We start from the raw sequence: 27,439 nt of genomic DNA on the forward strand, positions 1-27,439 counted from the left end.
CAACCTCTGGCCATTACACACTTCTCAACCTGCTTCTACATTTTCAGCTACATGTGTCACAGCCTGGCAATGTGGTAAAAGAAGAAAAGTCCATTTCAGGAGAAAAATTAATGCAGGCTTCAGACATTTGCCTGAAAATAAGCTGAGTGCTGATTACCAAGACAATAGGGAAAAGGTGTTGAAGGCATTTCATAGCTCCACTTCACAGCAATAATTTTCTGTATAATCAGAAAGAAAAGAGGTTGAACTGGCTCATGGTTCTGCAAGCCTTAAATAAGTCATAGAGGCTGCTGCCTCTGGGAGGACTCAGGAAGTCTGCCAATCATACCAGAAGACCAAGCAGCAATGGGAAGTTTTATATGGCAGAAGTAGAAACAAGACAGAGAGAGGAAAAAGGTGCCACATGTTGTATAAACCTGTTATACAACCAGATTTCCTGGGAACTCACTATCACAAGGTCAGCATCAACAAGATGTTGCTTAACCATTGGTGAAAGATCTGCCCCCTGCCACCCCCACTCCCCACTGTTTCCAGGCAGAAGCCTGAGGCAGAGGCAGAGCCACTAGGAAAACCTCTACTAGGGCAGTGCAGAAAAAATATATGGGCTTGGAGGACCCACACAGGAGGTTACCAACCTCCAGACCCCAGATTCATAGACCCATCAGCAGCTTGCACTCTCAGTATGGAAAAGCTACAGGCACTCAACACCATCCCAGCCCATGAGAGCAACCATGGGGCTAAAGCCTTCAAAGCCACAGGTGCACTGCCCTGGTATAGAGGTTTTCCATGAGCCTCTGCCTCTGCAGCAGGCTACGCCCCCTTTCTACTGCCCACCACCCTCTCACCACCCTACTGCCAGCCTATTCTTCCCCACCCTACCCACTTGTTTTTTTTCCACCCCTACCACTCTCCTATTTGTGGTTAAAACACCTCCCACCAGACCCCACCTACAACTGTCAGGAATACAAGTCCCCATGAGTTTTTGTAGGGAAACACAGCCAAACCATATTATTCTCACCCTGACACCCCCACATCTCATGTCCTTCTCACATAGAAAAATACAAACATGTCTTTTCAAAAGTTTTGAAAAGTCTTAACTCACTCCAGCAGTAACTCAAATGTAGTAAGTTCAAGTCTCAACCAAGAGAAGGCTGCAATCCCTTCTGCCTATGAGTCCCTGAATGTAAAAGACAATTCTTTTCTTTCAAGTTACCATGATGGCACAGGCACTGGGTAAGCTTTCTCAATCCAAAGGGAAGATTTTCCTAGAAAAATAACACAAATCGGACACAGGCCCAATCCGAGTCCAAAACCCAGCAGGACAGCATTCATTTATCATGAGAACTCACTATCGCACAGACTGCATTAAGGAGATAGTATTTAACCATTTGTGAAGGATCTGCCACCCATCCCCACGTTTTACCCCCACCCATACCATGCAACCCCATTCTCCCACATCCCCCTTCCAATCCCCATTCTCTACCATGATTAAATCACCTTTTACCAAGCCCCACATTTAACATTCCCCATTACAATTCCACATGAGTTTTGTTAGGGACACAGAGCCAAATCATATTATTCTCCCTTTGGCCCCCCAATCTCATGTCCTTCTCATGCTGCAAAATACAATGATGCATTCTCTACAGTCCCCCAATGTCTGAACTCATTCCAGCATTTACTCAAATGTCCATTTGTGAAGGATCCACCCCCACCCCTGCCTTTCACCCCCAACCCCACCACAATCCCCCCAACCCTCAGCACCCCCCAATCCCCCACCTCCCCACCACGACAATCCCCCCAACCCTCCCCACCCCACAATTCCCCCAACCCTCCTCACCCCCGAATTCCCCAACCCTCCCCACCCTCCCAACATTCCAACCTCCACTCTACACCATGATTAAATCACCTTCCACCAGCCCCCACCTTTAACATTTCCCATTAAAATTCCACATGAGTTTTGGTAGAGACACAGAGCCAAAACATATTATTCTGTCCCTAGTCCCCCAAAATTCATGTCTTTCTCACATTGCAAAATGCAATGATGCCTTCCCTAGAGTCCCCCAAGTCTTAACTCATCCCAGCATTTACTCAAATATCCAAAGCCCAAAGTCTCTTCTGAGAGAAGGCTGCCATATCTTTTGCCCCGAGCCTCTGAAATACAAAGCAAGATTACCACTTCCAAGGTGCAATGATTGTACAGGCATTGGGTAAGCATTCCCAGCCAAAAAGAAGAAATTTGCCAGAAAGAAGCACAAAACACAGATGGGACTTACAAACTCCCTGCAAGTCAAAAACCCAGCAGGCCAGTCATTCCATCATACAGCTCCAAGTCATCTTTTTGGAATCTATGTCCACATCCAGAGCACAGGGTGCTGTGACAGCTGGGATCCCAAGGCCTTGGGCAGCTCTGCATCTGTGGCATTGCAAAATCTTTCCCCCACAGCTGCCCTCATTGGCTAGGCTGGTGTTGAGTGCCTGTAGCTTTTCAACACTAAGGGTGCAAGCAGTTGGTGGGTCTATGAAACTGGGGTCTGCAAAATTGTGCCTCCCTGTATGGGGACTCTAACCCTATACTCTCCTTCTGTACTGCCCCAGAAGAGGTTTACCATGAGGCTCTGCCTCTTGGAAAAGCTTCTGGCTTGACACTCAAGCTTTCCAATATATCCTCTGGAGTCTAGATGAAGGATCTGAAGCTTGTAGTCCTGTGCTTTATGCACCGGCTGGCTTAACACTATGTGGAAGCCACCAAGGCTTGGAGCTTGCATCCTCTGAAGCAGTGACACAAGCTGTACCTGTGCATCTTAAATCCATGGCTGGAGCTGGAGATGGCGCTGCAGGGATGCAGGCAGCAGTGTCCTGAGGCTGCACACAGCAGTGGAGCCATGGGGCTGGGCCAGGAAACTATTCTTTTCTCCTAAGCCCCAGGGCCCGTGACAGCAAGGTCTGCTACAAAGGTCTCTGAAATGCCTTCAAGGCCTTTTTCCCATTGTCTTGAATTATTGGCACTGGGATCCTTTTTATGCAAATATCCGAGGCCTTCTTGATTTTCCCCCTGAAAATCAGCTTTTCTTTTGGACCAGATTACAAATTTCCCCATTGTTGAAGCTCTGCTTCTCATTTAAATATAAGTTCCAACTTATGGTCATTTCTTTGATCACACATAGGTGCACAGGCTGTTCGATGTAGGCAGGACAACTCTTGAGCTTTGCTGCTTAGAAGTTCATTCCACCAGATACATCCTAAATCATCACCCTCAAGTTCAGTTTCACAGATCTCCCAGGAAGGGTCACTGTGTAGCCAATTACTTTGCTAAGGCAAAAGAAAAAAACCTTGGCTCCTGTTCCCAGTAAGTTCCTCATTTTCATCTGAGACCTTACAAACCTGGCCTTCACTGTCCATCCTTCTGTCAGCCTTTTAATCACAACTATTTAACAAGTCTCTGCAATGGTCCATACTTTCCCTGATCTTCCCGTCTTCTTCCAAGCTCTCCAAACTCTCGAACGTCTGGCCATTACCCAATTTGGAACCTGCTTCTACACTGTCAGCTATCTCTGTTGCAGCCTGGCAATATGGTAAAAGAAGAAAAGTCCATTATCAGGGGGAAACATCAAGATGGCCTCCAATATCTGCATTGAAAAAAGCTCAGTGCTAATAGCCAAGAGATTGGGGGAAAGGCCTAGAAGTCATTTCATAGCTTCACTTCACAGCATTAATCTTCTGTATCTACATAAAGAAAAGAGGTCTAATTGATTCACAGTTCTTCAGGCTGTAAAGAAAGCATAGTGGTTTCTGCTTGTAGGAGGACTCAGGAAGCCTCCGAATTATACCAGAAGGCCAAGCAGCAATGAAATGTTTCATATGGCAGGAGTAGAAGCAACACAGAGAGAGGAAAGAGGTGCGACATCCTGTTATACAACTAGATCTCATGAGAGCTCAGTATCAGGAGATCAGCATCAAGAAGATGGTGCTTCACTGTTGGTGAAGGATCCGCCCACTATCCCATATCCACCACCGACTGTTTCCAAGCAGAAGCCTGAGGCAGAGGCAGATCCTCTTGGAAAACCTCTACTAGGGCAGTGCAGAAGGAAAATATGGGCTTGGAGCCCCCATGACACCATCTTCCAGATCGAAAAGTCATAGACCCACCAACAGCTCACACCCCCAGTATGGAAAAGCTAAAGGCACTCAACATCAGTCCAGCCCATGAGAGCACCTACAGGTGCTAAACCCTGCAAAGCCACAGGTGCACTGCCTTAGTAGAGTTTTTCCACGAGCCTCTGCCTCTGCGGCAGGCTACTCCCCTCCTGCTACACACCACCCTACAGCCAGCTCACCCCTTCCAACCTTACCCACCTGTTTTTACTTCCAACCCCACCCCTGTCCCATCCATGAATAAATCACCTCCCACCAGGCCCCACCTGCAACATTCGGGATTACAATTACATGTGAGTTTAGGTAGGGACACACAGCTATACCATATTATTCTGACCATGATCCCCCGAATATCATATCCTTCTCACAGAGTAAAATACAATCAGGCCTTTTCAAAAGATGTCAAAAGTCTTAAGTCATTTCAGCATTAACTCAAATGTAAAAAGTTCAACATCTCACCTGAGAAAAAGCTAAAGTCCCTTTTGCCTATAAGCTCCTGAATTTAAAAGGGAGTCCTTTTATTTCAAGGTACAATGATGATACAGGCATTTGGTAAGTTTTCTCAATCCAAAGGGGAGAGGTTTGCCAGGAAAATAACACAAATGGGATCACAGGGCCAATGCAAGTCCAAAACCCAGGAGGCCAGTATCCATTCAATCTCAGGGCTCCAAAACCATCACAAGAACTCACCATCATGAGGAAAGGATTAAGGAGATGGTGTTTAACTATTTTGGAGGGATCCTCCACCCACCCCCACTTTTCACCCCTCACCCCCACCATAATCCACCCATTCTCCCCAATCTCCACCTTCCAACACCCAGTGCCCTCCACGATTAAATCACCTTCTACCTGGCCCCACTTTTAACATTTCTGATTACAATTCCACATGAGTTTCCATAGGGACACACAGGCAAATCTTATTATTCTGTCCCTGCCCCACAAATCTCATGTCCTTCTCACTTTGAAAATACAATGATGCCTTACTTACCATTCCCCAAGCCACTGTGCTTTTTTTTTTACAGCCTGCAGAACCATGAGCCAATCAAACCCCTTGTTGTTATGATTATATAGAAAGTTAGTACTGTGAAGTGAAGCTATGAAATGCCTTCAATGACTTTTCCCCATCATCGTGGCTAAGACCCACCAGGCCTTAACTCATTCCAGCATTTATTTAAATGTCTGAAGCCCAAAGTCTCATCTGAGACAAAGATGTGGTCCCTTCTGCTCCTGAGCCTCTGAAATACAAAGCAAGTTAACTACTTCCAAGGTATGATTGTCCACACATTGAGTAAGAATTCCCAACCAAAAGGAAGATTTTTGCCAGAGAAGAACAAAACACAAACGGGACTTACAGGTCCCATGAAAATCTAAAACCCAGCAGGCCAGTTATTCAAACCTACAGCTCCAAAGTCATCCTTTTTTAATCCCTGTCCCACATCCAGGGCACAAGGGTATGAGGGCTGGGTTCCCAAGGCCTTGGGCAGCTCTCTACCTGTGGCTTTGCAGTGTTCAGTCCCCACAGCTGCCCTCATGGGCTGTGCTGGTGTTGACTGCCTGTAGTTTTTACTCACAGAGAGTACAAAGTTCTTGGTGGGTCTATGAATCTGGGGTCTGCATGATGCTGGCCTCCAGTGTGGGGGCTCCAAGCCCATATTTTCCTTCTGCACTGCCCTAGTACAGGTTTCCCAGGAGGCTCTGCTTTTTTGGCAGCCTTCTGTCTGGACACCCAGGCATTTTCGTACATCTTCCAAAATCTATATGAGGGCTCCGAAGCCTCTGGGCTAGTGCTCTGTACACCCGCGGGCTTAACACTATGTGGAAGCCATGAAGCCTTATAGCCTGTACCCTCTGAAGCAGTGATGCAATCTGTGCCTGTGCATCTTTCAGCCAAAGTCAGAGCAGGAGCTTGGGCTGCTGGGATGCAGGCAGCAGTGTCCTGAGGCTGCACACAGCAGCAGGATCATGGGGCTGGCCCAGGAAACCATTCTTCTCTCCCAGGCCCCAGGGCCTGACAGCAAGGGCTGCTGCAAACATCTCTGAAATGCCTCCAAGGCTTTTTTCCCCCATTGTCTTGGCTATTAGCACTGGCCTCCATTTTATGCAAGTTTCTGGCGCCTTCATGAATTTTCCCCCTGAAAATCAGCTTTTCTTTTTGACCACTTGGCCAGGCTGCAGATGTTCCAAACTTTTGAGCTCTGCTTGTCATTTAAATATAAGTTCCAACTTGAGGTCATTTCCTCAGTCACACATAACCTCGGTCACACATGAGAGCACAGGCTGTTTGATGCAGACAGGCCCCCCCATCCCACCCCTTGTGCTATGCTGCCTAGAAGTTCATTCCACCAGATATGCACTAAATCATCACCCTCGAGTTCAAAGTTTCACATATCTTGAGGGCAAGTTCACCCTTCAGCCCTGTTCTTTGCTACAGCAAAACAAAAGGTAACCTTGGCTCCCGTTCCCAGTAAGTTCCTCATTTTCATCTGAGACCTTGTAAGCCTGGCCTTCACTTCCATCCTTCTACCAGCCTTTTAATCACAACTATTTAACAAGTGCCTACAATGGTCCAAACTTTCCTTCACCTCCCTGTCTTCTTTCAAGATCTCCAAACTCTCCAACCTCTGGCTGTTACCCACTTCTGAACCTGCTTTACATTTTCAGATATCTTTGTTGCAGCCTGGCAATGCAGAAGAAAAAGAAGTCCATTTTCAGGGGGAAACTTTAAGAAGCCTTCAGATATTTGCATTAAAAAGAAGTCCAGTGCTAATAGCCAAGACGATGGGGAAATGTCATTGAAGATATTTCATAGCTCCACTTCACAGTACTTTATTTTCTGTATGATCATAATGAAAAGGGGTTTAATTGGCTCATGGTTCTGCAGGCTGTAAAGAAAGCATAGTGGCTTCTGCTTCTGGGAGGACTCAGGAAGCCTCCCAATCATACCAGTAGGAAAACAGCAATGAAATGTTTCATACAGCAGGAGTAGGAGCAAGGCTGAGAGAGGAAAGAGGTGCCACACCGTCCTATAACCAGATCCCATGGGAACTCACTATCACTAGGTCAGCATCAAGAAGATGGTGCTTAACCATTGGTGAAGGATCCGCCTCCCAAGAAAGCTCCACCCCCTACCGTTCCAGACAGAAACCTGCTGCAGAGGCAGAGGCTCTTGGAATTCCTGTACTATGGCAGTGCAGAAGGAAAATAAGGGCTTTGAGTGACTATGCAGGAGGCCACCATCCTCTACACCCCAGATTCATAGACCTACCAACAGTTCACACCCTCAGTATGGAAAAGTGATAGGCACTCAACACCAGCGAAGCCCATGAGAGCAGCCATGGGGGCTAAAGCCTGCAAAGCCACAGGCCCACTGCCCTGGTAAAGGTTTTCCATGAGCCGCTGCCTCTGCAGCAGGCTACTCCCCCTTCCTAATACCCACCACCCTCCTACCACCCTGCAGCCAGCCTACTCTTCCCCACCCTACCCACCCCTTTTTTCTTCCACCCCTACCCCTCCCATCCATGATTAAATAATCTTACACCAGGCCTCACTTCCAACATTTGGGATTACAATTCCACATCAGTTTTTCCAGGGGCACATAGCCAAATCATATTATGCTGACCTTGACCTCCCCAAATCTCATATCCTTCTCACAGAATAAAATATAATCGTGCCTTTTCAAAGTTTCCAAAAGCCTTAACTCATTCCTGCATTAACTCAAATGTAAAAAGTTCAAAGTCTCATCTGAGACAAGGCTACAGTCTCTTCTGCCTATGAGTCCCTGAAGTTAAAAGGGTGTTCGTTTCTTTCAAGGTACAATGATGGTACAGGTATTGGGTAAGCTTTCTCAATCCAAAGGGAAGAAATTTCTAAGAAAAATAACGCAAATGGGACCACAGGCCCAATGGACATCCAAAATCCTGCAGGTCAGTGTTCATTCAATCTCACAGCTCCAAAATCATGAAGAGAACTCACTATCAGAAGGACGGCATTAAGGAGATGGTGTTTAACCATTTGTGAAGGATGCACCCCCACCCCTGCCTTACACCCCCAACCCCACAATGCCCTTCAACCCTCCCCACCACCCAATCCACCCCAACCCTCCCCACACCCCCAACCATCCAACCTCCACTCTCCATCATGTTTAAATCACCTTCTACCAGCCCCCACCTTTAACATTTCCCATTAACGTTCCGCTTGAACTTTGGTAGAGACAGAGAGCCAAAACATGTTATTCTGTCCGTGGTCCTCTAAGGTTCATGTCTTTCTCACATTGCAAAGTGCAATGATGCCTTCCCTAGAGTCTCTCAAATCTTAACTCATTCCAGCATTTACTCAAATGCCCAAAGCCCAAAGTATTATCTGAGACAAGTCTACACTCCCTTCTGCCCATGAGCCACTGAATTATAAAGCACGTTTACTACTTCCAAAGTAAATGATTGTACAGGCAATGGGTAAGCATTCCCAGGCATCAGAAAAAAAAAATTGCTAGAAAGAAGCCCAAAACACAGATGGGACTCATAGGATACATAAATGTCCAAAACCCAGCAGGCCAGTGACTCAATCCTACAGCTCCAAAATCATCGTTTTTGAATCCTTGTCCCACATCCATGGCACAGGGCTGTGAGGGCTGAGCTCCCAAGGCCTTGGGCAGATCTGACCTGTGGCTTGGCAGCGTTCAGCCTCCGTGGCTGCCTCTCATGGACAGGGCTCTTGTTGAGTGCCCATAGCTTTTCCACACTGAGGGTGCAAGCTGTTTGTGGGTCTATGAATCTGGGGTTTGGAGAATGATGCCTCCCTCTGTGGGGGCTTTAACCCTATAAGTCTCTATTTTGCTCCCCTAGTAGAGGTTCCCCATGAGGTTCTGCCTCTTGGAAAAGCTTCTTCCTGGACATCCAGGATTTTCTGTACATCTTCTGGAGTCTAGACAGGAGCTCCCAAGCCTCTAGTCTCTTTCTCTGTACACCTACTGGCTTAACACTATGTGGAAACCATCAAGGCTTTGAGCCACCTCTGAAGCAATGACCCAAGCTGTACCTGTGCATCTTTCAGCCACGGCTGTTGCAGGAGCTGCAGGGATGCAGGCAGCAGTGTCCTGTGGTTGAGCACAGCAGCAGGACCATGGGACTGGCCCAGGAAACCATTCTTCTCTCCTAGACCCCACGGTCTGTGACAGCAAGGGCTGCTGCAGAGGTCTCGAAAAATACCTTCAAGGCCAGTTTCCCACTGTCTTGGCTGTTTGCACTGGGTTCCTTTTTATGCAAATAACCTAAGCCTTCTTGAATTTTCCCCCTCAAAATCGGCTTTTCTTTTTGACCACTTGGCCAGGCTCCAAATTTTCCAAATTTTAGATCTCCACTTGAAGTTCCAACTTGAAGTTATTTCTTAGGTCACACATAAGAACACAGGCTGTTCAATGCAGACAGGACACCTCTTGTGCTATGCTGCCTAGATGTTCATTTCACCAGATACATCCTAAATCATCACCCCCAAGTTCATAGTTTCACAGATCTCCAGGGCAGGGTCCCTGTGCTGCCACTTCCTTTGCTAAGGCCAATCAAATGTAATCTTGGCCCCTGTTTATAGGAAATTCCTCATTTTCATCTGAGAACTTTTAAGTCTGGACTTCAGTGTTTACCCCTTTCTCAGCCTTCTGATCACAAGTATTTAACAATTCTCTATAGTGGTCCAATATTTTCCTCATCTTGTTGTCTTCTAAGCTTTCCCAACTCTTCCTACCGCTGTCCTTTACCCACTTCTGAGCCTGGTTCTACATTGTCAGCAATCTTTATCACAGCCTGGCAATGTGGTAAAAGAGAAAAGTCCATTTTCAGGGGGAAAATTCACAAAGGCTTCAGATATTTCCATGAAAAGAAGCTGAGTGCTGGTTGCCAAGAAAAAGGGGAAAGGGCCTTGAAGGCATTTCATGGCTCCACTTCACAGCACTAATTTTCTGTATGATCATAAAGAAAAGAGGTTTAATTGGCTCATGGTTCAGCAGGCTGTAAAGGAAGCATAGTGGCTTCTGCTTCTGGGAGGATCAGGAAGCCTCCCAATTATACCAGAAGGCCAAGGGACAAGGAGATGTTTCATATGGCAGGAGTAGAAGCAAGACTGAGAGAGGAAAGAGGTGCCACACCCTGTTATACAACCAGATCTCAGGAGAACACACTATCATGAGGACAGCGCCAAGAAGATGCTGCCTAACCATTGGTGAAGGATCTGCCTCCCACCCCCACCTCCCGATGTTTCCAGGCAGAAGCCTGCTGCAGACGCAGAGTTCTTGGGAAACCTCTACTAGGGCAGTGCTTTAGGAAAATATGGACTTGGAGCCCCCACACAGGGGACTACCACCCTCCAGACCCCAGATTCATAGACCCACCAACAGCTTGCACTCTCTGTGTGGAAAATCTACAGGCACTCAACACTAGTCCAGTCCATGAGAGCAGCCATGGGTCTCAAACCTGCAAAGCCACAGGTGCACTGCCCTAGTAGGGGTTTTCCATGAGGCTCTGCTCTGCAGCAGGCTACTCCCCCTTCCTACTACCCACCACCCTCCCACCACCCTACAGCCAGTCTACTCCCTCCCACCCTATCACCCCTTCTTCCCTTCCACATCCACCCCCCCCATCCATGATTAAATCACTCCCTCCCACTCCCTCTCATACTCTTATCCCTCCAAACCCTTCCAATCTTTGTTTGCTACCCACTACTGAGCCTGCTTTTACTTTTTCAGATATCTATATAGCAGGTTGGCTATGTAGCAATAACAAAAATCCCATTTAAGGGGAAAAATTCAAGAAGATTTCAGAAATTTGCATATAAAGAAGCCCTGTGCTAATAGCCAACACAAAGGGAAAAAGGCCTTGAAGACATTTCACAGCTCCTCTCTGCAGTTCTAATTTTCTGTATTATTGTAAATAAAAGAGGTGTAATTGACTCATGGTTCTGCAAGCTGTGAAGGAAGCATAGTGTCTTCTGTTTCTGGGAGGAATCAGGAAGCCTCCTTATTATATCAGAAAGCCAAGGGAAAATGAGATGCCTCCTAAAGCAGGAGCAGGAGGAAGACAGAGTGAGGAAAGAGGTTCCACAGCCTGTTAAGGAATCAGATCTCATGAGAACTCACTCACTATCAGGAGGTGATGGTCCTTTATCAAGGTGATGGTCCTTTATCATTCGTGAAGGATCTACCTGCACCATTTTATGACTAAATCTTTTTCCACCTAGGCCCCGCCTCTGACATTACAGAATATAACTCCACATGAGTTTTGGTAGGGACATAGAGATAAACCATATTATTCTGTCCCTGACCCCACGAATCTCATATCCTTCTCACATTGCAAAATACAATCATGCCTTGCCAGCAGTCTCCCAAAGTCTTAACTCACTTCAGCATTAACTCAAAGTTACAAAGTCCAAAGTGTCATCTGGGTCAAGGCTACAGTCTCTTTTGCCTATGAGTCTCTGAAATAAAAAGCAAGTTCACTGCTTCTAAGGTACAATGATGGTACAGGCATTGTGTAAGCTTTCCATATCCAAAAGGAAGACATTTTCCAGAAAGCTTCTTATTTCTCTCTGAGACCTCTTCAGCCTGGCCTTCACTGTCCATGTTTCTGTCAGGATTTTTGTCACAACCATTGAACCAGTCTCTAGGATGGTCCAAAAGTTTTCTCATCTATCTATCTTCTTTTGAGCCCTCCAAATTCTTCCAACCTCCATCCATTACCTGGTTCCAAAGCTGCTTCCACATCTCCAGGTATCTTTATAGCAATGCTCCAGTCTTCATTTGCCATTTTCTGTATGATTTATTTTGAAAAAGAGGTTTAATTGTCCCATGGTTCTAAGCACAGTGCTTCTGCTTCTAGGAGGCCTCAGAAATCTTTCAATAATCATGGAAGGCAAAGAAAGAATCAGTTGTTTCACATGGCAAGGGGAAAACACAGAGAGTAGGGATGTGACATAGAGTTTTCAGTGACCAGATCTCATGAGAAGTCACTCATTATTGTGAGGATGGTAGAAGGGGATGGTGCTGAACCATTCATGAGAAATTTGCCTTCATAATTCAATCACCTTATAGCAGGATCCACCTTCCACATTAGGAAATATAACTCAACATGAGATTCGGTGTGGACACATATTCGAAATGCATCATCAATCTTGAATATAAAGACATCCACAGCAGGCTTTATCCAGCCAACTTCTTTGAGACTCTTTATAGGGTTTGAGGTCTAGAGTACATACACTAAAATATTCATACTTCAAAAAGCAATAAAGTGGTATTATCATTGTTCCAAAAGTTACAGCGTAGTTTAGGCATTCATAGCATGATTTAGTTCACATTTGCTACTGTTTCTATTCTATCACCATATTAACTGTTTCCTATACAATTCTGTATTCAGCTGGATTTCAGTTGAGCACAAAACCATCCTTGTACTAGCTCTTTGCTAGTGTTATTATTCTGCTGTAGAAAGTATCTTTGAACTGGAAACAGTCCACGATGGAGTATCGAGTCATTCAACACTATCAATTCCTGGGTGACTTTTTGAAAAAGTAGTATCTCTTGTTGCAAGAAATGCTGCATCTGTGAGTCCATGTCTCTCACTGGAATTGGATGGAAGTGGTGAATTTCAGCCAAAGTGGCCAAAGAAATCCTGTTCCTGTGATTCTGACATCATCAGCCTCTGCACCTCTATCTTCCCTTCTGCCACTTGTTGTCTGCTCTCCATAACTTTAGTAAGAGCTTCCTTGTGTATGTGGACGATGTCCAGGATATTGGTCTGGTGTCCCTGAGACAGCACCAACAGGTCCATGGCTGGGTCCAGGTCCTGCCTGGACTGACTGGCAAAGACCTCACTGACAGTGTGGAAGGCCTCTATACTGAAGTGAATGGCCTGGTCCAGCTCCAAGGCCTGGCTGAGGCTGAAGAACTGGCAGCCTTCTGATGCTCTTTCTTAAGGCCTGTCACCACTCATTGGCTGTGAAGTTGAGCTGAGTGCCCTGTTGTCCATCTTCTTGGTGAAGCACTTGAAGCCGTCAATCTTGCTCTCCCACTCCTAAAGGTTGAGTGTCACCCTGGGGGTGGGCTCAGGGCCAGGAAGAATCTGGCACTCACCAACTCATCCTTCTCAGCCTTCCTCTTGCCCTGTCTCCAGGCTGTCTCTTCGGTGCTGGTGGGGCGCATCAGAAGTGACAAAAAATGTGGCACTGTGCCTGCATCCAGAAGCTGGCCGTGTGGTTCATTCACCAGATTGGGCCCTTTCTGCACTTGAACATAGACACTACTTCACCATAGATGCCTTCCACATTGTCAGTGAGCTCTTTGCCAATCAGCCCAGGCAGGACCTGGACCTAGTCATGGACCTGTTAATGCTGTCTCAGGGACACCAGGCCAACACCCTGGACATCATCCACATACCCAAGTAAGCTCTTACCAGAGTCCTTCTCAAGATGGCCTGTGGTCTGCCTCTTGGCATCCAAGAAGCCCATAGTGCTGTAGAAGCCCTGATGCATGGAATGGAGCCCCAAAGGCAGCGCACACCCCGCTCCTGAGCCTGCTGCTCATTTCCTCTGTGTGGCTCCATTTGCAGCACATTTGTTGCACTGAGGCCTGTGCATGCCAGGCGAGGCCAAGCTGGCTCAAAGAGCAACCAGCCACCTCTGCAAGGGTGTGCCAGGAGCCGGTGGACCAGCCACCAACCTCACTCCCTGCCAGTCAGGATAAATCAGTTATTCTGCCCTGGAGGTAGAGCCCCAGCGCCATCTGCTTTTCCTCAGGCCTCCACTCCATCAGCTGTCAGGTGGTGGTCACTCAGGCTGTGGGAACCTGGCCATCCCTGTTTCCTTTGAGTGGGGGAGGTTGGTGGCTGGTCCACCTGCTCCTGGCACACCCTTGCAGAGGTAGCTGGTTGCTCTTTGAGCCAGCTTGGCCTCGCCTGGCATACACAGGTCCCGGGTACTGACAAGCTGCTCCGAGTGAGTTTGTCTTGTCTTGGGCCAAATTCTAAGTCTGGCCAGGGCCACAGAAGGCCAAGTCCCCTGGGTGGTAATCCTGGCTTCTGCAGGGGGGCCTATGATGCCCCTCCCCTCCCAGGGCTCAGAATGAGGTCCAACTGGGACAGGATGCTTTAGGTATGGGACTTGTGCCCCAGGAGGGGGCCTCTGTCACACAGGTTGGGTGAGAAGATGTATGGCATGCTGCTGGCTGCCAGGGCTATTGGGATGCACATTCACCCTTCCCTTCAGGGACCTCAAAGTGACCGGCTTCCCCTTTAAGAATGACTTCCCAAGGCCCAGGAGCCATCTGGGGCTGCAGAACAGCTGGCCGCATGCTGCCCTGGCTTCTTCCATGTTATGCTGGTCACTACCCACCAAGGGGGTTCAGATGCAGGCATGATGCAGGACGGTTGTCTCTGGACCTGTGTCTTGGTTATCATGGAGCTGGACTGGGCCTGGTGACAGGGCCCTGATGGGGTTGTCCTGGGTGGTCACGGGGGTGATCAGAAAAGATGCAGAATGGAATTGCTGCGAGGATGAATGAGATGACTGTCAGCACAGAACAGGCACCCGGTGAGTGTTCAGTGATTACCCTCAGTAGCTGCCCAGAGGCCAAAACCACCCATCTGATAGTGACTGTCCCCAAGCCAGGAGGAAGAAAAGAGAGCAGGTCCCACTCACCTGAGTCTGATCAGTGAGCTGTGTTGAGATGTGCCTCTCATCTAGAAAATGGTCCTTCACACAGAGCCACTCACAGACACTGCTGTGTGTCTCTAACTGCTCCACAACACAGAGGCGATGGGGACTCAGCAACAGTGACATTGTGGGGTGACACAACCCACCACAATGGAAGCCTGCCTGGGTCAACAGGGCCCAGAGTCAGTGTCCTGTATCCCCTGAACTGACATGTGTGCATGCAAAGTGTTTGTGTATGCATGTTTGCCTGTGTGTGTGTGTGTGTGTGTGCACATATGTGTGTGTTTGTCTTGCTTCTCTGGACAGGCCTAGCTTCTCCACTCATGGGTGCACCCAGGTCCTCATCACTGTCACCTTAGAGCATTAGAGCCTCTATAGGTGCTCCCCAATCTCTGCCCTCCCCACCCATGGTGGTCCTGGGGATGCAGACAAAGGAGGGGCACTGCATAATGCTGAGAGGGCTGGCACCCTCTCTAGGTGGAACACAGGTCATTTGTAAAGTTGTAGGTCTGCCAAGCAGTATTGGATTCAACACATCTTCTCACCTTCTCTTTCCAGCCACCCTCCAGGGTGCCGTGACTCACCTTCCCTGCAGATGGACATGAGGCTCCACAGACAAACCCCCTACCTGAGGTCACACAGTGGCCAGCGGGCCAGGTACTGACCAACCGCCGCTGACCAGGTTCCCAGTGATGAGGCCCCTAATGACCACTCCTCCACTGACCAGGTCCCACTGATCAAGTCCCCACTGACCATGTCTTCCTAACCAGGCCCGCACTTAATAGGCCTCATGGGCCAGACTCCACTGACCAATTTTCCACTGACCTGGTCCCCAGTGACAAGACCGGGTTCCCACTGACAAGACCACTATTTACCAGGTTGCTGCTAACCCGACCCCCCACTGAACAATTCTCCATAGATGAGACCCCAGCTGACCAAGCCACCTCTGACCAGGCCCTCACTGACCAGGCTCCAAGCCACCAAGGCCCCACACTGACCAGGCCCCTGGTATACTGTATATGCCCCACCAACCAGTTTTTCATTGTTTATGTTCCAACCAATCAGGCCCCACTAATAAGGCCACCACTGACTAGGTCCCCCCACTGACCAGGCTTCCAATGACTAGGTCACCAGGTCCCCACTGATGAGGCCTTTACTGAGGAGCCCACCACTAACCAGGCACCTGCTGATGAGGTCCCAAATGACTAGGTCCTGATGACCAGGTCACCTCTGACCATGGTCCACTGACCAGGCCCCTGAGCAGTCATGCTCAAAGTCTTATTACAACGTCCCCCTCAGCTCACAGACCCTCCCTCCCTGCATGTGTGCCCAGAGGTCAGGCCCTGGGGTTTTTTTTGGGAAATGGCCTTTCCTCCAAGACACAGGGAGAGACAGTCGGCCTCAGGCTCCAGGTTCCCAGCTCCACACTCACCCCAAAGGCCCTCTGGGCCCATCTCAAAGGAGACAGTGAGGTGGCCTGGCACTGCCTGGACACGCCATCTACCCTATTCCTGAGTGTCAGAGTGTTAGGAAGGGAGGGACATTTGCCAGATGAGACACACTGTGCTGTTGGGTCTCCCAGGGCCCTTCCCACAGAGCCCTGATCTAAAGACACAGCACAGAGGCTACAGGAAGACTAATCCAGAACCTCTGAGGCCAAGCCAGGGACCACATGAGGACTGTCCCCAGACAGCCAGAAGGCCCTTTGCTAGTTTCTTGGTACCTCAGTGGATACGGCAGCTGTTCTTCTGTTGGGGACCAGTGAGTACACACTGGGGAGGGCTCACCTGTGCTTCCTCAGTGGCTCCACCTCTCCTTCTAAAAAAAATTACTCATTCCAGGGCTGTGGCAGAGAAAATACAAGATTAGCTTAGAACATCTTGTGCCAGAAAGTAAAAAAATGCTGACAGAGTAATGGAGACAAATCAAAAACACATCAAGTCAGCTTGGAATGTCTACCACTGGCCTAATCTTGGGGAATTGGAGCATCAGAATCATGAGCTTTCCTTCTCCCTTATTTATTGGTTTTATTTCTCCATGTAGAACAAAGAAGAGAATAAGAAAATAATCATCTGGCAACCATCATAGTAATAATTGTTCAAACACAAGTCATCCATGAAATGCTAAATCTAGTGGGTTCTGAGGAGTAACCAGATATTTACAGAGCCTCAAAGTATCTCCATACAAAATATGGTTGAACTACAAAAACAAAATCGTAGCATTAGCATGGACAAACCTGGCAGGTACTCCTTAAGTCTCCTAAGTAATAAAAACTGTAAACTGCAAATAAGCCTTCGATGACCTTTACTAACCTTTACTAAAGTATCAATGATGACTTGGTTGTTTAAACAGCTGATATTTGGGCAATTTGAGTATGTCAAACTCAATAATACTTGTTTTCATTTGCAAGATCCACTTAAAACTTAAGGAGGCTAAAAAACATCATTTTAAATACCCTATAAATTATCATCGTACATATGATACAAAAATATCCTACTTCCGTAAATATTGTAATGTTATATATTTTATGAAAAACAATTAAAATGTGTAAACAGCCCAGTAATAAAGTTTTATAATCTTTTAAATCATACAATTATTCCTTAAAACTTTATGGTTAAATATTCTCTTCATTAGATGTGGCTTACCAGTGGATTCTAGAGAAGAAAATAGATGGGAGCAAGTGTCCAACACAGCAACAGCTAGAAAGAAAAATAAAGAATTATGTCCTTTACCTAAAACACTTCAGTTAACTAAGTGTGAGTTTAAAAACTAAAGAGTTGTGAACTTTATCAGAGTTAATAAGTATGATAAATATGTATGTACATTTACAATACAAAATTACTATTTAATAATTTACACATGGCATTAATTCTAATTGTGTTTAAATATCAGAGCTTTTTCATTCTTCATTCATGCAATCAACAGCCATGTGCCAAGGTACTAGAACCAGCACTGGAATTACAAGATGAAGATGGCATGGTCCACCTCTCAACAGTCATAAGCTATAACCTAAAAAACAGACAGGCAGGCAATGTCCATATAGAGTCATAGATACCATGACAGGTATACAGCAGGGCACTACTGGAACACACAGAAGGGACACCTACCCACTTTTATGTCAATATCATGGGCTTTCTGATGGAGGAGATAACATAGGTTGATACCTGAAGGACAAGGAAAAGCTTGCCAGATAGAGGGAAGAGGCAAAGGCAAAGAGCCTGAGGTGAGGAAGAGCCCTGCAGAGTTCCACTCCATCCAGTTTGGGCTAGAGCAAAGGGCAGAGTGCAGTAAGTGGTGAGAGACAAGGCTGAGTAACTTGACAAGAATTACATTGACATGGGTGTTTTTATTTCATGGTGAAAAATCTGGAATGTTTCCTGAGAACAAGTGTAAGCCAATGACACAGTAAATGACAGGAGATTTAAAATGTCACCTGTCAAGTGACTGCTTATGAAGGGTTATTGCTCAACTAAGCATTTCTGAATGAGTCTGAGGTCTGTTGGCCTTCAATCTCTACCAAAACCCTGAGAGCTTGATGATGCCTGTGTTTTCTGAGAATCGTTTCAGTGTGCTGGCTGACAGTTCCATGAGGATGGCAAAACTTAAGAAAGTGTAGAGCCAGTGAAAAAGAGATGCACAGACTTCTTGGGAATTTTTTAAGCTACAGAACATGATGAATTTATGGTGCATAAGCACAGTCTTCTCTGTGAAAGTTTTTGTTTTCACATCTTTCATTAGATGTGTGTAAGAAAAAAAATACTTGACGTAGTATCTACTAACCCAAGAATGAAAAGGAATGCCATTTGCTATTTACACTTTATTTCTAAAATAAACCTAAATTTAATTAATAAATTTTGGCAACATACTTCTCTTTGTTTCTCTAATTATTTGTTCTACACAGTCCAGCTCCATCTAAAATAAGTAAAAATAATAATAATGTTTAAGTTAAACAAGAAACATTATCATGAAAATAATGTATCATTTACAAAATGTGGCCTTTAGTATTTTTAGTGACTAGACATAACTTGAAGTTTGCTTAAATAGAAAAATAATCACATAAATAAAGTAAAATTTCTACTTATTTTAAGTTTAGATAACAGAGGATGTATATGTGTAATGCTATTTAGAGTAATCGGACAAAAATACAGTTAATATTGATCTATTGCATATACATGATTTTAGAAAGGTAGTGTTTTATTAGTACAAAGGTTAAACAATGGCCAGGCATGGTGGCTCATACCTGTAATCCCAGCACTTGGGGAGGCCAAAGCAGGCAGATCACAAGGTCAGGAGATCGTGACCATCCTGGCCAACATGGGGAAACCCCATCTCTACTAAAAATACAAAAATTAGCTGGGCGTGGTGATGCGAACCTATAGTCCCAGCTACTTGGGAGGCTAAGGCAGGAGAATTGCTTGAAGCCAGGAGATGGAGGTTGCAGTGAGCCAAGACGGCACCACTGCACTCCAGCCTGGTGACAGTGAGACCCTGCCTTAAAAAAAAAAAAAAAAAAAAGATTAAGTAATTAAAGCCATCTTTTGCAATGAATGCATTGCTTTGAAATTCTTAGAAAACTCTGCCCTTTATAAAAGTTTAATCCACTTTTTACTTCAATAAATTTTATCTTAAAAAGAAATTTCTATTCTCTACTTACAGTAAACTTTCCTTTTTTTTTTTTTTAGTTTGTATTAAATTAAGGTGGTACCTCTGTAGGATTCTTCCAAAGGCATATTGAGGGATGCCGAGGTTTGCAGTACAATTGAGCCCATCACACAGGTAGTGAGCGTAGGACCCAGTAAGTAGTTTTTCAACCCTGGCCCACTCTGTCCCTCCCTGCTCTTATTTCCTAGTGTCTATTATTCCCATGTTTATCACAATGTGCACCCAATGTGTAGCTTCCACATGAGTGAAAACATGAGATACTTGGTTTCTGTTTCTGCATTGGTTTGCTTAGGAGAGAGGATTCCAGCTGTATCCATGTTGCTGCAAATGGTGTGATTTTGTTCTTTTTATGGCTGCTTAGTATTCCATGGTATATATGGAATTTTCCAATCTATCTTGGATTTTCAATCTACCTTGGATGCACCTGGATTGACTCCATGTCTTTGCTATTGTGAATAGTGCTGCAATGAACATACATGTGCATGCATCTTTTTGTTACAATGATTTATTGTCCTTTCAGTATACCCCTAGTATAGTAATGGGGTTGCTGCATCCAACGGTCATTCTTAGTTCTTAATTTCCAAACTGCTCTCCATAGTAGCTGAATTAATTTACATTGCCACAAATGGTGTGTGTTCCCTTTTCTCCACAGCCTCCCCAACATCTTGTTTTTTTGTTTTTTTGTTTTTTTTTTTACTTTTTAACAAAACTCATTCTGACTGGTGTGAGATGGTATCTCACTGATGTTTTGTTTGGCATTTTTCTGATGATTAGCAATGGTAAGCATTTGTTAATGTTTGTTGGCCACTTACATGTGTTATTTTGAGAAGTGTCTGTTCATGTCCTTTGCCCATTTTTAATGGTGTTATTTATTTTTTGCTTGTTGATTTGTTTAGGGCTCTTATAGATTCTGGATAATAGGATAATAGGCATTTGCTATATCTATAGTTTGTGAATATTTTCTTCCATTCTTTAGGCTGTCTGTTTAATCCCGTGATAGTTTCTCGAGCTGTGCAGAAGCTCTTTAGCTAAATTAGATCACACTTGTCAATTTTTGTTATTCTTGCAATTGCTTTTGAGGACTTAGCCATAAATCGACAAATATGATGGCTAGAAGAGTATTTCCTAGGTTTTCTTCCAGGATTTTTATAGTCAGAAGATATACTCTTATGTAAGAAAAGCACAAGCTTTTTTTTTTTTTTTTTTTTTTTTTTGAGACGGAGTCTCCATCACCCAGGCTATAGTGCAGTGGTATGATCTTGGCTTACTGCAACCTCTGTCTCCTGGGTTCAAGTGATTCTCCTGCCTCAGCCTCCTGAGTATCTGAGATTACACATGCCTGCCAACATGCCTTGCTAATTTTTGTATTTTTACTAGAGACAGGTTTCATCATGTTGACCAGGCTGGTCTCAAACTCCTGACCTCAGGTGATTCACCTGCCTCGGCCTCCCCAAATTTTGGGATTACAAGTGTGAGCCACCGCGCCTGGCCAAGCACAAAGCTTTTAACATAAAAATGGAAATGAACATTTTAGTGTTTGGTTTAATTCATAAAATGCAATTATTTTGGATTCTACTAAATAATAAACATCCATATGTGGTAAAGTGTTTGGATGCCAATCATTCAGTTGTGATTATGGGTGGGAAGAGTTGAGATGGTGCAAATAAACTTTTTTTTAAATTTTTTATTTTCAAGACGGAGTCTTGCCCTGTTACCCAGGCTGGAGTGCAGTGGTGCGATCTCAGCTCCTGCAACCTCTGTCTCCCAGGTTCAAGCAATTCTCTGCCTCAGCCTTCCTAGTAGCTGGGATTACAGGTGCCCGCCACCACACCCGGCTATTTTTTTTTTTTTTTTTTTTACTTTTAGTAGAGACGGGGTTTCACCATCTTGGCCAGGCTGGTCTTGAACTTCTGACCTCGTGACATACCTGCCTCAGCCTCCCAAAGTGCTGGGATTACAGGCATGAGCCACCGCGCCTGCCTGGTGCAAAGAAACTTTAAAAGTGACATGGGCCAGGTGTGGTGGCTCATGCCTGTAATCCCAGCACTTTGAGAGGCTGAGGCAGGCAGATCACAAGGTCAGGAGTTCAAGAAGAGCCTAGCCAATATGGTGAAACCCTGTCTCTACTAAAAATACAAACATTAGCGGGGTGTAATGGTGGGTGCTTGTAGTCTCAGCTACTTGGGAGGCTGAGGCAGGAGAATCAATTGAACCCGGGAGGTGGAGGTTGCAGTGAGTGGAGATGGCATGATGACACTCCAGCCTGGGTGACAGAGTGAGACACTGCCTCAAAAAAAAGAAAAAAAAAATGTGGTATGAACCACAGCTAAACTACAATCAATTAGAGAGTAAGCCAAAGTATCTCAAAGTATATCATCAATTATAAGGCAATAACATGCAATTTCTAAAACCTAACTTAAATGCAGCTTTTAAAGACATTTTAAATGTGTCAGTTTAGTCACATTTATTGAATAAAGTTAGCAAATGGATATCTCTCAAAAATGAGAGATCCAGGGAATTAAAAAATGTAAGGTTCCCATTTCCTTTCTGTGTTAACACAGCTAATTATGATCTTTACTTAACATGCAAAAGTCAACAGAACAACTCAGTATTTCACCAAATTAAAAACAAGAATTACGCTAGAGAAATGAAACCCTAAAGAGAAACGGTCATATAACGAACCTCAGTCAAGTAGTTCTTGCAGTTATTTGAGGTCTGAGGGTTTGAAGTAGGAATTCTTATGGGCATTTGGGGAATATATTTTCTGTTGAGTCCTATACTAGTAAGATTTTCAACACAAGGTAACTCTGGGCCTCGCCTTGTAGGAAGAGTGCTGAGAAAATATTTCACCCGCTCTTTCTCCATAAGGAGCTTGGTGCTGATCATTGCTATTTTCTTATTAGATCTGTAAAGATAGCAAAGACATATGCTTAGTATTTCATTTTTCCTTAAATGATTCTTAATGACTTCTAGTTTTTAAAAACTTGCCCTGAGAGTAAACCAAATTACCCACTAAACAGTGTTTTCACACTGAAGATGTGTGAGAGCATGCATACCTGTTGTAAGGAATTATACTTTTAAAATCATTCTAAAGAAGCACCTGTGTTTCTAAGGTGATTTATACTGAACAAGCAGCTCAAACAAAGTAGACAGGGAAGAGAAATGGCTACCGGTGATGTATGGCTCAACAGATAAAACTTGCTGCCTTCTAAAATGGCTCTACTTGTAAGATTCTGAAGATTCCATTTGAAATACTTGTATTTAAAGGGTAACAACATGGGAAAAGGAATATGTTGATTTGCTTGATTGTAAGAACCACTTCACTAGAAATAATTATATCAAAACATCATGTTGTACTCCTTAATGTAGGTTAAGAAAACTAAAATGAACAAAAAAAATCTAGGAATACTTGTGTTTAGTAAACCAGTTTTAGGTTTCACCCTTGTACATTTCACCAATTATCTAGGACCAATTAAACATTTGGTAATGAGGAATAATTCAGAGGAACAACTCCTAGGGGAGAACTAGATTGTTTGGTTGTTGATCAAAAAGAACTAAAGCATCTCTGAAGGCAATTAGCCCCCAGCACTGTGACCAAGGCACTGGAGGTGGGGCTTGTTCTTTTTGCCTTCCACACACCCCTTCAGACTGAACAAGGTGTTATTTTTTAACCACTTTGTGAATTACACTTCTTTAAATTCCTGTGATAATTATTCCCTATTTCATAAGGATGCCTTTCTATAACATCTTGAATATGTTACACAAATAGTCTTTCTTGAGGCACCCTCTAGTGATAATACTAAAGATCACAATCAAAAACGATTGTGCCCAGAGTAGCAGTATCACTTGACACTTTGGGTTTAGGTCGTGATATACCGAAAAATAAACTCATTAATATTACTATTTAGGGAAATTCTGACAAATAATTTAAAACAAGATCACTTTATTAATTATAAAGCTTCAAAAATACTTAGTAAAAAAACTAACAGATTAACTACAAGAGACTTTTCAGGGGAAAAAAGCCATACAAAAGCCAAAAAAAAAAAAAAAAAAAAAAAGAGAGGAGAGACAGAAATTATCCTTGACTAACATTTTAAAGGTAAGATTACTTACTAACATTATTTTCCCAAATTACATTGTCAAATTAGCATTCACTTCCTACTAACATCCTGAAGCCATCTCACTAAAAATTATGCTTTCAAAACAATGAGCTGAATTCATTTTCTATGAGTGTATGTTTGGACTTACTTCGTTAATTTTTTTGACATGGAATTGTTAGCTTTCAATGCTGCTGCAAAGGCTTCCTTATATTCTTCTAATTTGTTTGTAACCTCTTCATAAGTAGTTTTCATTTTGGAAAATTTACATTCCACATCTTTAAGTGTGAGTTCCTTCTTATTTAGTGAAGCCGTATTATCCTTGTTTAACTGCTCTAATTGTTTTTCATATTGTGCTTGTTTCTAAAACAAATGAAAAGAATATATTTTTAAAACAATTATAACCTATTATATGTTTGTTGCCTTTCATTTTGAGCCAGTGATTCAAAGAGCAATTTTGAATATGTTAAAAAAAAGAGGCTGAAGCTTAAAATGTTTATCAACAGTATCAAAACTAATAACCAAATTCAGAATTGTCTGATTTATAAAAATTTGAAACCATAATTATGTTAGTATTAATGTAATCTGGTCGTATAAAAAGCAATAGAATCCATTCATAATTTTAAAAAGTGATCAACAAACAATGTAGCTTAAGACCAATTCAAAAGTATCACATAATTTCTAAATCACAACTTTTTCTTATGCCAACTGGTCTTAATCATCAAATGACTCCATAGTCAGAATCATTACTCTGAAACATTGATTTTGTTATAATAATGGAAATTTAAATATTTAAAAGAAAAAACAGATGCCATTTTTTTTTCTAAAACTCTACAAAGCAAATTGCTACAAGAGAGGCAGAGGAAACACAATATACACATATCCAAAATACAATTTGCAGTGAAATAAAGGAAAGCACATTACAGATAAACTTACCTGATTTAAAAAACTAACCTGTAAATGGATTTCTTCTAATTTTTCTACTGCCTGCATTGCCCTTTCATCTAGCTCTGATTTATATTCTTGTAGTTTACTAAGTTCTACCATATTGTTTTCCATATGTGTCTTAAGATTTAATATTTCTTCTTCCAACATCTTTTTATCCTCCTCAAGTTTTTCACATTCCTGTTGTACTTTTTTCATCGATAATAACTCCTGTTGAAGAACTTGATTGTCTTTAGCCAAATTGACACATTTTGAAGATACAGCTTCCTTCTCTGCTGTAAGATCATCAAACTGCATGAATAAAATAGTATAGCTTGATAATGAAGTAGGCTGAGAATAATCTAATACAAAATCAATAGCAAATTTTGAAATGCATTTACTTGGAATAAACTGTTATTTGTAGTGCAGTAGATTCTTCAAATGTGAACCCTTAAATTACTCAGAATTTTAAGAACAAAGTTAAAGCTACCATGAGTCACAAAAATACATTATTTAACTATCATCATCTTTGCCACAGAATTTTTGCACTTCATCTTACTTTTATTTTTCTGATAATTTATTTTTGTTCCTCCTTAAATGGCACTAAGCTATCTCTTAGTAAAAAGTGTCTATCCCCCTTCCCTCATTATCATTCCCCATAATATGTCAAAAAAGTTTCAGAAATATCACATTGAGTTATTTAGGCCAAAGTCAATAAATGGCTCTAGGAATAAGACTTTGAAAATAATATAACACTCTATACTAGGCATGGTGGCTCATGCCTGTAATCCTAGCACTTTAAAAAGCTGTGGCAGAAAGATTACTTGAGGCCAGGAATTTGAGATCAGCCAGAGCAACATAGTGAGGCCCCATCTCTACAAAAAAAATTTTTTTTTAATTAGCCGGGCATGGTGGCTCATGTCTGTAGACCCAGCTATTTGAGAGACCGAGGCAAAAGGATGGCTTGTACCCAGAGTTCAGGGCTGCAGTGAATTATGACCACATCACTGCCCTTCTGCCTGGATGACAGACAAAGACCCTATCTCAAAAAAACACAAAATAATGAATCCTATAAATAAGTATTCTGATGCCATAAGCCTTTCCTTAAACTGCAAATGTTTCGTGCTAATTTGAGTTGCATTTTAAGAAGTAATGATTCTTGGGGTAAAGGCCACAGAATACAGCACCCAGAAATAAATCCACATATTTCCAGCCAAGTGATTTTGGATGAACGTGCCAAGAACATACACTGGGGAAAGGACAGCCTCTTCAAATGAATGGCACTGGGAAAACTAAATATCCATATGGAGAAGAATGATACTAGCTTCCTATGTAACACCATATAACAACATAAACTCAGAATCAATTGAAGACTGAAATGCAAGGCCCAAAATTATCAAACTACTATAAGTAAACATAGGGAATATTCTTGAGGACAGTCTGCACAAAGATTTTTATGGGTAAGATATCAGAAGCATAGGCAAAAAACAAATGATAGACAAATGGTACTACATTAAGCTAAAAATCTTCTGTCCAGCTAACAACTGAGTGAAGACAAAACTTGTAGAATGGGAGAAAATATCATCAAGCTATTAATCTAATAAAGGACTAATATCCAAAATGTACAAGAAATTCAAACAACTTGACAGTAAAAAAAAAATCTGAGTTCAAAATTGGGCAAAATATCTAACTATACTTTTTTTTAGAAAAAAGAAATACAAATAGCCAATAAATAAATTTAACAATGCTCAATATCACTAATCCTCAGAGAAATACAAATCAAATCTACGATATGATATAATCTTGCTTCAATTTGAATAAATTATTATCATTGAAAAGATTAAAAAAAAAATGCTGGTGAGGTTCCAGAGAACAGTAAACTCTTACGTGCTGTTGGTGGGAAGGTAAATTAGTGCAGCCACTATAGAAAACAACAAGAGGTTTCCTCAAAAAATTAATAATGGAATTGCCGAGGGATCCAGCAAGCCCACTACTGGGTATTCAGGCAATAGAAAAGAAAACAATAGATCAAAAGGATACCTGTCCTCATATGTTTATTGTAGCACTATTCACAACGGCTAATGTATGGAATCAACCTACATATCCATCACCAAATGAAAAGACAAAAAACTGTGGCACACATACACAATGGAATACTATTCACCATATAAAGGAATTAAATCCTGTTATCGTGGCCACGTGGATCAGTCTGGAGGATGTTATGTTAAGTGCAGACACAGAAAGATAAATACTGCACATTCTCACTCCTGTGTGGGAGCTAAAGAAAAATTGAGGGCTGGGCAACATGGCTGACGCCTGTAATTTCCTAGCACTTAGAAAGACAAAGGCAGGAGAGTCACTTGAGGCCAAAAGTTCCAGAGCACCTGGGCAGCATAGGGAGATATTTCTATAAAGTCAAAAATCAGATGGGTGCAATGGTGTATGCTCATAATCCTAGCTTCTCAGGAGGCTGAGGTGTGAGGATCACATGAGCCCAAGAGTTGGGGGCTGCAGTGAACTATGATCAAACCACTGTCTCCCGTCTGGGTGACTATAGTTGCCCAGAGCCCAGACTACACTAGCAAGACCCTGTCTCTTAACAACAACAAAAATCTCAAAGAAGTAGGGGAAGGTAGGTTGGTTAATGGATATAGAATTACAGTTAGATAAGAAGAATGAGTTCTGGTGTTCTGCGGCATTGTAGGGTGAATATGGTTAACTATGATTTATTGTATATTTTTAAAAAGCCAGAAGATTGTGAATGTTCACAATTCAAAGAAGTGAAAAATGGTTGAAGTAGTAAATATGCTAGTTAGCTTGATCATTACACCCTATTTACATGTATCAGAATATCACTCTATAACACAATTATGTATATATGTGTCAATTAAAACAAAAGAGAAGTTACATCGATCCCA

At 43.3% G+C, this 27,439-nt stretch overlaps 1 protein-coding gene across 4 annotated transcripts in view; it reads right to left on the reverse strand.

Moving 5' to 3' along the window:
- LOC129136711 (ankyrin repeat domain-containing protein 18B-like) overlaps positions 1–27,439 on the reverse strand; it is a 108,021-nt gene that overhangs the window by 68,854 nt on the left and 11,728 nt on the right. The window contains exons 3-9 of one of the 4 annotated variants that reach the window (XR_010150353.1): positions 24,552–24,833; positions 23,749–23,960; positions 22,183–22,405; positions 18,705–18,750; positions 17,484–17,537; positions 14,824–16,681; positions 14,517–14,670 (exon numbers count right to left, since the gene is read on the reverse strand). Coding sequence is in view for 2 of the 4 variants with exons in the window: in XM_054664819.2 (XP_054520794.1) it covers positions 17,419–17,537; positions 18,705–18,750; positions 22,183–22,405; positions 23,749–23,960; positions 24,552–24,833 (882 nt within the window). In the remaining 2 variants the exon portion in view is untranslated. Of the gene's footprint in view, positions 1–14,516; positions 14,671–14,823; positions 16,682–17,396; positions 17,538–18,704; positions 18,751–20,723; positions 20,803–21,713; positions 22,406–23,748; positions 23,961–24,551; positions 24,834–27,439 lie in introns of those variants that run through there. The other 3 variants (XM_063791910.1, XM_054664819.2, XR_010150354.1) reach the window with 3 other exon arrangements.

Source organism: Pan troglodytes, chromosome 14 (assembly GCF_028858775.2).
Source record: "Pan troglodytes isolate AG18354 chromosome 14, NHGRI_mPanTro3-v2.0_pri, whole genome shotgun sequence".
NCBI classification, from domain to species: Eukaryota; Metazoa; Chordata; class Mammalia; order Primates; family Hominidae; genus Pan; species Pan troglodytes.